A 12581-nucleotide genomic window follows, 5' to 3' on the forward strand; every position below is an offset into this window, starting at 1 on the left:
TGAACTTGGATGTTTGATGGGTGTAAATAAAACAATTCAAAAGAAAGCAACTGAGGTTTGTTCTTGTGGTAGTGGAAATGGTAGATTTGAGTACAAAGTGGTAATGGGAGTGATGTTTGGTGTGGGTGATGGGGGTTTGATTTGAAGTGATAATTTTACACTTAAATTTGACAAAATTTAACAAATATGACGACAGGACTAACGTAAGTAGAATTGAGGGACTACAACAATCATTTTACGAATTGGAGGACCAAAATGTAAATCCGATCTAAATTTAGGGACAACTAAAAAGCCAAATTGAAATTTCTTTGACGATCTTCTAGTAAAGCACTTCTAAAAAAGCTTTCATGAACAAAATGTTTCCTTCATTCCAAAAGGAGCCTAAGAAAGCAAATGATAATCCAATTCAAACCAGACATTAATTAAGGGGATTAATCTCAATTAATCCAATGATGTTCCTTCCTAGGGCATAGAGAACCTGCAAAGCGGACAGGAGCCTCGCCTGCCGAGCCACAATTCGATACAAAGCGAGTGAAACCTGTGTTTGCAGGGCATCTCTCTGGCTTCAGCGCCGACCTCCAAGCCTTCCAAGCAGATACTGCACTCGGCGCCTTGGCTCGTGACGGTCACTCTTGGCATGGCGTCTATGGAGGCCTTGGATGCCGCCGCCGCCAACGGCCCGTTATTACGAATATTATTGAAATTATTAATACTTGTATTGATATTGAAGTTGTCGTCTGCTAGTAGACGGCGCCGTATGTAGTGTCGTCCTACCTCCATCTGCAAACGAATTATGAGACGACTACGCAAGCCATGGAGATCATCAGACTCTGTATCTGATTCCATCCATTCCGCGATTCTACGGATACGGGACATTTCGACGTTTTCCGAAGCTTCTGAAGACATCGATGGCTTGGGTTTGCTTAGTGGTTAATTGGTATACTCTGTGCTAGCTGCTTTTATGAGAAATTTTATGTAACATATATATAACTGCAAATGGGGGCGTGCATATAGCGTGACCCTCATCGAGAGAGTAAAGAGTTACTGGATGTGACTGTGTCGGTATTCCAAGCCAATCACGAGTTAATGGCCTGTTTTATCTTTTTTACGCTATTTGTGTCGGGATTTCAAATTAATAGCGAATTCTAAACCAATTGTGTATGACGCTTTTTACCAATCACATATTCTAAACCAATTGTGTACGATGCTTTTTAAACTTTTTGCGTGACAATGCGTGATTGAATTGAAATACTGGCGCAATGACATTATGCTCCCTCCACAACCTTATTTAGCGCATGCATTACAAATAAAAACTATTTATAGGGAATGAGACTGACACCGAAAAAAACCTTTGAATAATGAAACTTTGGATAACTTTAGAGTAAATTTATCATATTAGGATGTCACTGCCTCAATATATCATTTTGCCAGTGCCTAGGAACATTGAAGCCTTCTCGGAAATGGACTTCCACCGTTGGCCTTTGCTTTCCTTCTTTAAGAAAAAGGACTGTCGAAAAAGTATTAGTAATAATAACAAAAGGGTCAAAATTCAAGTCATAGCATTCGTCTAATGTGTAAGAGCTTAGTATGTTATCGCCCGCTCAATATGAAAGGCCCTAAAAAAAACCCCCAAAATTCAAACAATTGACCAGCCAAGATAAAAGTTTTCGACAATCTTGGATCAGTTTCCAAATACGCTACTCGGCAAATAGTAAATACATGTACTAGAGTCAGTATACTATAATTTTTTTTCGAAAAATTAAAGATTGAAGAATACTATAACAAAAAGGAATATATTTATGACCAGTGACTGCGAGAGGGAAACCAATGATTCATGAACAAGTACTATTTGTGTTGGAGTATATTAACAAACAAAACATCTAGAAAATCATTCCACGGCAAGCTGCTACGTTTCTTTCTTAAATGAACTAGAAATAGGAAAGCGGCAAACCAGCTGGGTTTATGACGTCCTTAAACCTCACTTTTCATTCAAAATTAATCATTCATACCTCGTAAAGCACTTTTCTGGACAGTAATTGAGAAGCCAACCAGTAAGTATATATCCATCCCACTGATCCCAAGTTTCAATTTGTGGGTCATATACGTTGCTACCCGCATGAAGTTATAATCTGAAAAAGTAAGTTTCCTCTATACTGATATATCTATCGTCTCATTTTTGTGTATCGGAAGAAACATCAGAGAAAAGAAAAGACACTCTGAAATCCAAGAAATGTTTCTACTTCCCTGGTTTTGGCAACTGTTGTCAATGTGCAGCACTGTCTTTGTGGTACAATTGGAGACGGCTGCTGTTTCCTTCTTCTGCTCTCCATGGAGCTGCCTGGATCTGCTGATGGCCTGGTATTCTTCAACATGGAGATATCAAACGATAGCATTTTACGAGATGATAGATGAGCAGCGTTGCCTAAACCTCTAGGAGAAGCATTCGATATCCCGCATTCATCTTTTTCCACCTCTTTGGTTTCCAAATCTGAGATGAGTGCAGTGTTTCTCAATACTTCATTTGAGTTTGTTCCTTTTTGCACGCCAGAAGGATCCATGCTCAACACAGGATGATTCTTAGAGGGTTGTTCTTTTGTTTTGGTTAAGGACCCGGACACCACCACCTTCGATTTGTTGATCACCGGAAAATTCTTGGCTTTTGTTTGTATGTGCTCAAATATTGTTTCTTCTCTTGAAGTTTTGAATGCGCCATCTCCAGGTTCAAGAGGAAGCCCAGCTTCAGTAGAGAAAAACAAAAAGCATAATGATTAAAAACTCCACATAACATACATAAGAACCAAAAAAGTGATTGCGAGTGTGTTTGTGTCTTGTCACCTCTCTCATCCATAAGGCTATGTTGATTTTGTTCCGTCTCTTTAAATTCTGAAGATGGATTCACCACCGCCCATCTTGGAATTTTATTCCATTCCAACTCTTCCAAAACCTGAACTTCATTATAGGGTTCAAGCTGCTTCTCACGAGCACGTTTTCTTGTCAAAACTAAGGGCTCTGAGGATGGAGAGCACACAACATTTGATGCCGCCAAGACAGGGAAGTTCTTCGCTTTCTCACGTATGTGGTCAAATACTGTTTGTTGTGTAATGATTTTGCATTCACCGTCTTCAGCCTTGGCAGCAATCTCATCTTCGTGAACATTGGCAGCAGCCTCGTCTACAAAGATTTTAGGTAAAATTTGTTGGCGAGTAGGGGAAAAGGATTGAAAAAAGAAAGTAAAATACTTAGCATCATCATTTCTATCAATTAAGCTCTACCTTCTTCAGACTCTTCATCCAGGAGGTTGAAACTGGGCCTGGTATAGAAAACCCAAATAATCAAGTAAAACAAACCAAATTGTCGGACCCCTGAAAAGCAATTTTAATAATCAGAAATGAAATGCAAATATCAGTGAAGAAACACTCACATGGAATCATTTACCCTCTTGGATTTGGTCGAGTTCAGAAGCTCTTTGGTTGGAGACTGACGTATAGCATCATCTTCGATGATACATACTTCCTCAGGTGGGGGAAAAGAGGGTGGTTTCTTTCCCCGTTTGTTATTCACACTTAAATTGTCCTTCATAAATATAAGTTTTTGGTAGATATCAATGCCAACTGCGTGAATAAAACAACAAATTTAAAATAATAACCCAGGAATTTATGCCAGACTATTGTCAAGTGCCAGAAACCAGAAATATCAGGATAGCGGCTTTACTGTATTCTTCAAAAATAAGATTTGCCTTTACAGTCAGCTTTCCTTGCTGGGGATTTGACAGGAGAATTGTTGCGCTATAGGGGCTGCACGAAACAAACCAACCTCAGACTAAACAAGGTAATAATCATGCACTCTCAAAAGCTCTCCCAGAACAAAAAAGGGGAAAATCTTGTGTTGTCAACCAGAAACCTGAGCTTCTTCTAGTGACTTAATCATACTGTAAAGGTTACTAAGTTAAATTTTAATAATCAGTGTTATCATACGCCTAACATGCTTCCATGTTTTCAAAGAGAGAACTAACGCGTTAAGGCTGCACACCTGGAGAATTCTTCCACTCTGCAGCCAGAAAGCATAGAATAGAAACAGGAAGGTTATCGAACCACCTCCGGCCAAAAGAAAAAAGCTACATATTAGGTCTAGTAAACAAGTTGGCAGGAACCCCTTGCTATTCTCCTTTCATCTTGTGCAAAAAACCAAAGATTAAAAGTAAGCGACTAAGTTAGGGTCACCTTATTTTCTCATGAAAGAGAATCAGGTTATCTTCTTCCGAACCAACAATCTGTAGCAAATAAAATCTTAGAATTAGATTTGCATAACTACACTAAAAGTAATATTGCATCAAACATTTGACAAAATTATGCAGAGCCCTGCTAGAATATACCATATCAGCATAGTGTCGTTTGGTTGGTTGGAATGTCTGTGATAGCCGAGTCAATGTTACCACAAGCTTCAATTTCCCTTGCCTCTGGCATTCAGTGTCCTCAACCTTCATCTCAACTTTTGGAGGTAGCAAGTGTAGAGAGTCTTTTAAATGGTTTCCAAAAGGGTACTTTCGACCAGTGACTATCTCTATTCTCCTGGGATCAGCCTCAGCCAGTGTCCCAAATGACTTTACTCCCATTGAATGTAGTGCCTGAAGGAAGAAGAATTGCAAAGGGTCAATATTTAAGTGACCCAAGGATATAAAAAGCGAGTTTAATTCCCGAACATATAATGAAGTGGGATACCTTTGCAGTCACCATTCCAATCCCAGGTAATTGTTTCAGCAGGTATGGACTGTCATCCCAGAGTTTTTGATATAATGACTTTGCCAGAAGCATTGAGTTCAGGGCTCCTTTGTAATTCTTTTGGTAAATAAAAAATTCTTTCATGCACCTGGCAATTCTACAGCCATTTGAGCATATGGAGTTCATATCCTATGACACAGAAACCAATTTGATTTCAACAATCTAGCTCTGAATATAATCAAATGCAACAGGGATCAAGATTATGAAGGAACACATTAAAGGTTATGAGCAACAAAACCTGGGTAAGGGATAAATCATGAACCGAAGGATCACCAGTCAAGCAGTCATTAGCCAGAACAAATATCTTTTCTTCTCTGGTTTGAATACGCTTTTTTCGCTTCCCTTTGTCATCAAAGATATGAAAGCGAAGTCGACCATCTTTATCAGCGTTTATGTCATTTAGAAGCTTCTTCTCATTACGTCTGAGCTGTATCCCTACATACACCAGTAGATAGATACATAATTCCTTCATTTGACTTTTCTAAACAACAGTGAAATGGCAGGAAGTACTTAAATATACATTACATGCAATTTCCTCAGAACGGCATATAACATGAAGAGCATCTTCCAAACTGCAGTTTACGGGTGTCTGCATAATGTGTTTCATTGTGTCAAATTTCAGGTAGTATTTCGTCATCAGCCTCCCAGGTTCTAACGGACGAAAAAGGGAAAGAAAAAAAAAAAGAACATTAGAAATTAGTAATATTTTGGTCAAGCGTGAATTCTGAAAGGTACTGTGTTATGGGTTAATGGTATTGATACCTAGCGGTTTCAAGAGAAAACCATCTTTATCCGTCCAGATCATCTGATGGTGGGACAACTCATTAACTTTCTTTACACAGACGTCTGATAGAAAACAACATTGACAATCAAATGAGAGATAGAGATACAAGGGCGAGGAAATCCCTTGATAATTCTACAAGTAAACAGTTTCAGTACCTTGCATATGTTTTTCTATGTGGTCCTTAGAAATCACTTTTCTAACTGCATAGTGCCCAGGGTTCTGATTATGCATTAAAAAATCTGAAGTTAGTAAAATGGGAAAGAAATATATGAAAGATATCCATTTAAATGGGTGCCGTGATTATTACGTGCCTTCTTCATTCTCACATACAAGAAAGAGCACTTCATCCATTCAATTGCGCTTGGAATATTAGAGACAGTCAGTTGAACTATCTCTGCAGTTAAATGCTCCGTCAAACATGAAAGCAATCTAATGAAGGAGACAAAACAACTTCATCAGAAGACATGCAATAACTTCTTCAATATACCCTCAAAAAGCCCAGGGAACCAAATTCATTCTGTGATAAAATTATAACACATACTGCGATTCCACCATCTCACATCCATTCAAGAGATTCTCGTATAAGTGAACCTGAGATCAAGTAAGAAGACAATTACGTATTCCTAAAGGAAAAGAACTTCTGAGACCAAACAGGACTTGTTCAATTTCTAAAACAATGAAGAGACTAATGAAAAATGCACTCAGCAGTGAAAATGAAGGAAGAAAGACATTAAACTACCGTATCTCTTCTTGTCATGATTATAACCATTCCTGTATCATCAAATGGTGGCCGACCTGCCCTCCCACACATCTGCAGGGTGATACAACTAACCTAATGTGAAACTCAAATTACAGTTAATGGGACAAGGTTTTCTTTTTACTTTCTTATGGCGTCATTTCTTTCAAATAGAACCTTGATTATTTAAATGACATAATATATCATATCCCAATCATGCATAATTGGAAACATTCCTTCTTAAAAAGTATCCGAATTAACAAACCTGTTGTATTGTAGATCTGTCATATTCCATGTAGAGACCTTTTTCTTTGTTGCTGGGCAAAATGCACATGTTAATTAATAAACACAGAAGATGTCCTCTCAAGTTTCATTATAATGATTTCAAGAAATGGAAGTTCAAACATACAAGTGTTGTGTTGATTTTATGACTACTGTATGTGCCGGTAGGTTGATTCCATGAGCAAGAGTATTCGTTGTGCACAAAATTTGAATATCACCCTTAAGAAAAAGACTTTCGATGAGATTACGATCCTTCATGGAAAGGCCACCATTGTGATAACCAACTGCAAACAAACAATTTATTTGTTAACAACTCAGTGTGGGACTTGCAATAAATTAAAGTTTACTGTGAGCTGAACAGCAAACAAGTAGCTCTTATACCACCATAAGGAATATAAGATTGCATTTGTTTGTCACTGCATGATAATGAAGCTTCCCTTAGCCTCTCTTGCTGTTCTCTGTTTTTAATGAATGGATTTGAATGGCCAAAGGCCATGACTGTCTGAGAGAGTCTATGTGCTGCTTCTTGTGCACCTTTTCTAGTAGAACAGAAAACCAGAGCAGATTTCCCTCTCGAATATTGCATGAGGATATCTGTGAATCAGTTGTAAGTATATAAGTTATTCATGATTTTTTAGCGTTGAAGTTTCACAAGAAAAACAGATACAGATATAAAGGAGGGGCATCTATCGAAATGTCATCTTTACCGAAAATGTAGTTTTGAAGGCGCTGGAAAAGGGAACAATATAAACCATCAGAAGAGTGAATATTGGGTCTATTTTTCAAGTACCTATTTTCCTAGTAAATGCATTTCTTGGAAAATAGGAGCATATGTTTTAATATTATCAAGAACGTAGTCTAAACAATTACCTTTTCAAATAGAAAATCATTTTTTGCTGGAGTGTAGCCTGCAAAAGAGGTAGTTTTGAATATGAAATAATAAATGGGAACCAAATATGATTAAAGAAAGACCATGCTTCTGCAAATTCATAAAGGTATACCAAAAACTTTTGTTGTCAACACGAAGTGATAACTAACAAGCATTTGTCTTCCTCCAATAAAGGATATATCAGGAAGTTTTTCCTCTTAAAAAATACTTAACAAAAAGAACAGAGTATGTACAGCGAGTTCCGATCAAAAGGATTAGGAAAGTAGAGCACTTGATAAGAAACATAAATTGTGAATGGAGAATCATGACATATATGCATACCGAAAACTTTTGTAGTCAACTTTACAGGCCTCATTTCTTCTCCAAACCTGTAGGGACAGCAGAAATAGTAAAAAATAACTGGATGCTCATATTAATGAAGATAAAAAGGATAACCTAATGCAATAGCATAAAAGGTCAAGATACCTTTTAACTCCTCGGACAGGAACCTTGAGCCATTCCGCTGCAGTGGTTTACACACAATTTATAATTGTTAAATCATTTATCACTTGTAATCTTTTAGAAATAGTAAATGCAATAAACTCCAGTCATGCTCTTTCTTTTAACTATCAAAATTACCATTGAATACAAATCTTACCAAGGTCCTCAATATTTGGAATGGTAGCAGAGACAGCTAGAAAACGAACATGAGCCAGAGAGCTTGATTTCAGTTCAGGGTTGTGAGCAAGCATTTTTATTCTACTAACTATTGCCTCCAAAACCGCTCCACGAGGATCATTCAAAAGATGAACTTCATCAATAAGTAGAAGTGCTATATCGCTGAAAAAGCTCAGTCCACCATCCTTTGCACGATACCGGGTTACTGCATCAAATTTCTATTTAGGAAAAGAATTAGTGACGCTTTTATTGTATAGTTTTAAAAGATTGGTAGAACTGAGAATGAAGCGTTTTTTTATAGAGATTATATATGATGAAATATGTTGAAGCATAAATGTATGTGCATATGAAAGTCGATAGAAGCCAAGGAGGAATTGGAATTAAATTGAGGTGATTATAAAGGAGAGACCAGGAGAGAATGCAGGTTGACACGGGCTAGAAAAGGCAGGAACCTGAAGGGATTGCGTTGTTGACCCAACATAGGGCAGCTTCGTTGAATTTATTTAGTATAAGTTACAAATTTGTTTTGAGAACGCACTTGAATCTTTTTCCGTTACCGTGATTGGAAGTACATAGGTACTTTAAGTTTTTAGTTTGTATATTTGTGTAGCAAACATCTTCATACTCACCTCAGGAGTGGTTAAAATAATATCTGCTTCCTGTATATTCCTGGTGTTGTAAAATTCGTTATCTCCAGTGAGCTCCAAGCAATTTATCCCCCAAGACCCGAACTTCTGATTCCAATCGCGAACCTTCTCCTGGACTAAAGCTTTTGACGGGGCTATATAGATCTTCATTCCACACAGAACAAAAAATTAATTGTGGGATAGTGAGGGAAGGCACAAACTTTAATCCAACAAAAAAAAAAAGACTACATCAACTTCTAGCCTAAAATAGTGCACCATGTGCAACAATGCAAGAGAGTGGAATTTCCTATAACAAAAAAGGAAAAATGAAAACTGAGCTGTAGCCAGAGCCTAAATCAGAATGAGAACATATCATATGGAGAAAAACTGAGAAGACAAAATTAATCATTGAAGCAAATATAAAAGAAGATCTTTGAAAGCATTTGTGGTTCTTTTAAAAGCACAAATCAAGAAATTAAGGCTCCCACGCATATATTGTAGCACTGCCTAAATGCTGACTACCCTTTTGGTTGAAGACATACAAAACTTACTGTTTTGAGAGTTCCATTTGTATGAATGAGCCTCCCATCCTCAGAGAGGAATCGTGAAAGGAGCCTCAAAATGCAAAGCTCAAAGATGACTGTTTTACCACTTCCAGTTGGCGCTGACACAACCATGTTTGCATCTGAGTGGAAACAAACAGGAAAGCATTCACTCTGCAGAGAATTGAAGTACCTGCATATACAGGAAAGGATTACATATTAAGCACATCTTAATGCACCATGTGGATAGTACAGAGAACATCACACAATCCAGATGAACCAATTATTATCTCGAAGTCATTATGCATCTCCAATGTTAGAAATATGCAGCATTTGCAAGCAAGTAAAAGGAATTTTGTCAGAATGGTTGAACTAGTGGTTGTGCCTTCATCTTACGGACATGTAATACAAGCTACAGAAATATGCTCATTTGTATTTGAAAAGAGCAAAACGAAAAAAAAACAGAAACAAACTGGTTCCAGTACTCAAGCTTTCAGAACAGCCATCCAACAAAACCCCTTTTAATAGAATTTGAGTTGACAAGGATATTACCTAAAATTAAAAGATGAACGAAAAGGAGCAGGCAAATCTTCCAAAGACTTAAGTGTATATGAATCCATGTTGAACTCGTTTCCTGAAAGACTGAGAGAAGCGAAAAAAAAAAATTATCATCAGATTAAGATCCACATAATTGATTGCATTTGTAAGACTTATATCTATTTGCTTATCAGAAGTATGATAGATTATTGATAAATTTCATTCCCTAGCATATCCAGATCCAGTGGAATTTCATGCTAAAATTCACAGGAGGAAAAGAAAAACAGAGCAAATGATACACGTCGCTTAAAGGAATCAAATCAAAAGGATATTGACTAAACAAATTATAAGTCTCAAATTTGCAGGAAGTTGCTTGTAAGATCATAAATCCAACAAGTTACAGAGATCAATTATCAAACAGCACATAAACATGTTAAATCTCTTCATATTCCTATTCAAATATTCGGAATCGAGGTAAATCAAAATCACCGACAGAATCAGTTCTCAAAGTCTGCAACGAGGAATTTTAGAACTCTTAAGTTCTTGATTTGATCGAACTTGATATTTAAATTTCATGAAACTGCAAATTTACGACTCCAGGCTTCTCGACCACGGCCTCTCTTCTCGATTGAAGCACTGCTATTCCGTCGCTAAAACTCATGAAGGCCCACCCACAGGGTGGCCCTCTTATAGATTCGGACTGCCTTTTAGCATTAGCTGGTGGGGGAACTAAGAGAGAGTTCAGCAGGAAGGGAAGGAAATCTTCTTGTTGGGAGACGCCTTCTTTTCTATGAGCACCCCACCATTGAATGATGAACTTTGCCAGTCTTCGCCTCCGACCCGACCAGGGGAGAACACAGGGTCAAGCCAAGCCCTTACCCGCCTGAATTGAATGCATATCTCCTTCGTCTGGTCGAGAAGGGAGAAAGCCCGGGGAACTGGACTGTTACTCTTCTGCAAATATACTGAAAAAACAAGATATCTATGGTCGATTCTACGAAGAGTAGATTCGCCCCTTATGTTATGGCTCGTCTCGCGCTTAGTCACTAGCGGGATTCGGAAGGGGGGCAGCAAGTCTTTTCTGAAAAAACTAGCCAGCTAGCACCGTTATTCGAGAATACTAACATTGAACTGCCGCCCGGAAAGCTACTTGGGTAGAGACCGCTGAACATCATTTGGACAGGCCGAGGCTATATGTGCTTAGGCCTTTTGATGGCAGTCATTTTCTGGGCTATTTGGAAGGGTTAACTAATTATGTATATAAGTACAAATAAATAAGGCCGCGAAATTGAAACCAGCATGAGTTCGATATCTTAAAAATCTATGCCTTTGTGCGCGCTCAATATCAACAATGCAGGCCATTAAATTGAAGTGAAAATGAAAATACTGACCCGTTCCTCGATTGAAAATGAAGCTCCCGACCTGGTCCTCGATTCAGAAACACGGTCAGTTTAATCAAAATGCGAAAACAGAGGAAGAGGTAAAGATAGATCTTGGGGAAGGGGAAGAGGAAGAAGCTTCGGCTCTCGCGATGGAGAGGTCTCAGTTTGCAGGTGAAAGAAAAGGAGGACTGTGATGAAATTGAAGGTTACTTATAATCAGAGAGCTGGCTCTTTTGGCGGGAGAAGGGTCCGGAAATCAGTGATGCAATGCGTGAACCTTTTTGCGTTGGAGCAAAGATCCAACACGCGGGACCACTGAATAAGATTCTCTTTCATCTTTGTTTATTAAATTTTTAAAAATTTACAAGGCAATTCAAATTTGAGAGGTGAAATACTCGTAAATGTAAGCTTGTTGAATTTTAACAATACTTCATAGTTTCATAATCAAGTTTTGAGATTTTGAATCTTTAAAAGTTTTTAGCTCTAGGTATAGGATACTTTATTCTTTACATGTAAGAGAGTAAATATCCTCATAGTCATAACCACTCCAATCTCACCCTGAAAAGTTCATACAATAAACTTTTGCTTGAAAGTTAATTCCAAACTCCAAACATTGTAATTTAACAAGTGGATTTGTACACCAATTAGTTCTTAGAATAGTTGTATTTCTTTTACTAATGTTTGAAGAAGTTTGGACGGGTTGGGTAAGGTGGTGATATAAGTGGCGATGGGGTGGGGTAGGCTAATGGTAACGGTGGTGATGTCATATGTCATTTTTGGAGGTCGAATATCAATGGAAGTACTACCAACTGATGTGGTGATACCATACTATTCTATAATTTTTCCAATGTTTGGGCATATTTGTTTCATAGTGGTGGGGATATTAGAAAATTAAGGCTTGCATTAATTGCACTTTTTTCATGACCATCTTATCTCTTTAACAATTTAGAATTAGAATTATAATATAGCATTAAATGCATTATTTAGTTTATATTTCCAACAAGAGTATAATTGAAAAATTAAATAAAGTTTATTTTACATTCCTACTAAAAATTAAAGTAGTATTTCATGGTTACTTTACATTTAATGCTCTCCCAAGGGAATGACAAAAAAAATATGGAAAATGATTTATCATCAAAATTCTTTAGTGGAACCAAAAGGGTTATAGCAAAAGGAAAGTTTCCAAAATTTAGCCAAATTCTAGCTAAAATTGCTAAAAAGCTATTATAGCAAACCACTTAAAAGTGTTTCCTCCAACAATGTTCTCTATTTTGGCTAATTTGAAATATTTTATTATTATTTTCTCTTTCTCTTGCAAATCCAATATATTTAAATAAATTCTCTCTTTCCCTTTTTCTCTATCATCCT

The 12581-nt window shown here is 37.4% G+C and overlaps 1 protein-coding gene across 5 annotated transcripts; it reads right to left on the bottom strand.

The window, feature by feature from the left end:
- Positions 1 to 1815: 1815 nt before the first annotated feature.
- On the bottom strand, positions 1816 to 11437 carry RCK (DNA helicase ROCK-N-ROLLERS). Of its 5 annotated transcripts, none has more exons than XM_088250069.1 (28): positions 11223 to 11437; positions 9847 to 9936; positions 9304 to 9487; positions 8756 to 8917; positions 8107 to 8344; positions 7935 to 7971; positions 7791 to 7837; positions 7451 to 7488; positions 7288 to 7309; positions 6962 to 7174; positions 6708 to 6864; positions 6564 to 6615; positions 6302 to 6373; positions 6104 to 6153; positions 5874 to 5991; positions 5718 to 5781; positions 5541 to 5624; positions 5304 to 5429; positions 5017 to 5213; positions 4719 to 4907; positions 4373 to 4624; positions 4221 to 4270; positions 4030 to 4047; positions 3712 to 3794; positions 3422 to 3611; positions 3273 to 3310; positions 2836 to 3171; positions 1816 to 2737 (listed from the first exon to the last, which is right to left on the bottom strand). In XM_088250069.1, the coding sequence occupies exons 2-28, from the start codon at positions 9912 to 9914 to the stop codon at positions 2196 to 2198; spliced, it is 3627 nt and encodes a 1208-aa protein (XP_088106195.1). In that variant the 5' UTR covers positions 9915 to 9936; positions 11223 to 11437; the 3' UTR covers positions 1816 to 2195. The 5 variants fall into 5 exon arrangements, with proteins under 5 accessions (XP_088106195.1, XP_088106196.1, XP_088106197.1 ...); XM_088250070.1 differs by lacking the exon at positions 11223 to 11437 and adding an exon at positions 10325 to 11068; XM_088250071.1 differs by lacking the exon at positions 11223 to 11437 and adding an exon at positions 10321 to 11068.
- Positions 11438 to 12581: the final 1144 nt, after the last annotated feature.

This window comes from Prunus avium, chromosome 3 (genome assembly GCF_965620075.1).
Source record: "Prunus avium chromosome 3, drPruAviu1.hap1.1, whole genome shotgun sequence".
Lineage (NCBI taxonomy): Eukaryota > Viridiplantae > Streptophyta > Magnoliopsida > Rosales > Rosaceae > Prunus > Prunus avium.

Excerpts from the sequence above, each read along its gene's own strand:
- RCK (XM_088250069.1), bottom strand. The coding sequence starts at position 9,914 with ATGGATTCATATACACTTAAGTCTTTGGAAGATTTGCCTGCTCCTTTT. Across the intron at positions 5,430-5,540 it reads TTTTCTCTTGAAACCGCTAG|AACCTGGGAGGCTGATGACG; the intron begins GTATCAATACCA and ends TTCGTCCGTTAG. Across the intron at positions 4,908-5,016 it reads ATGATTTATCCCTTACCCAG|GATATGAACTCCATATGCTC; the intron begins GTTTTGTTGCTC and ends TCTGTGTCATAG.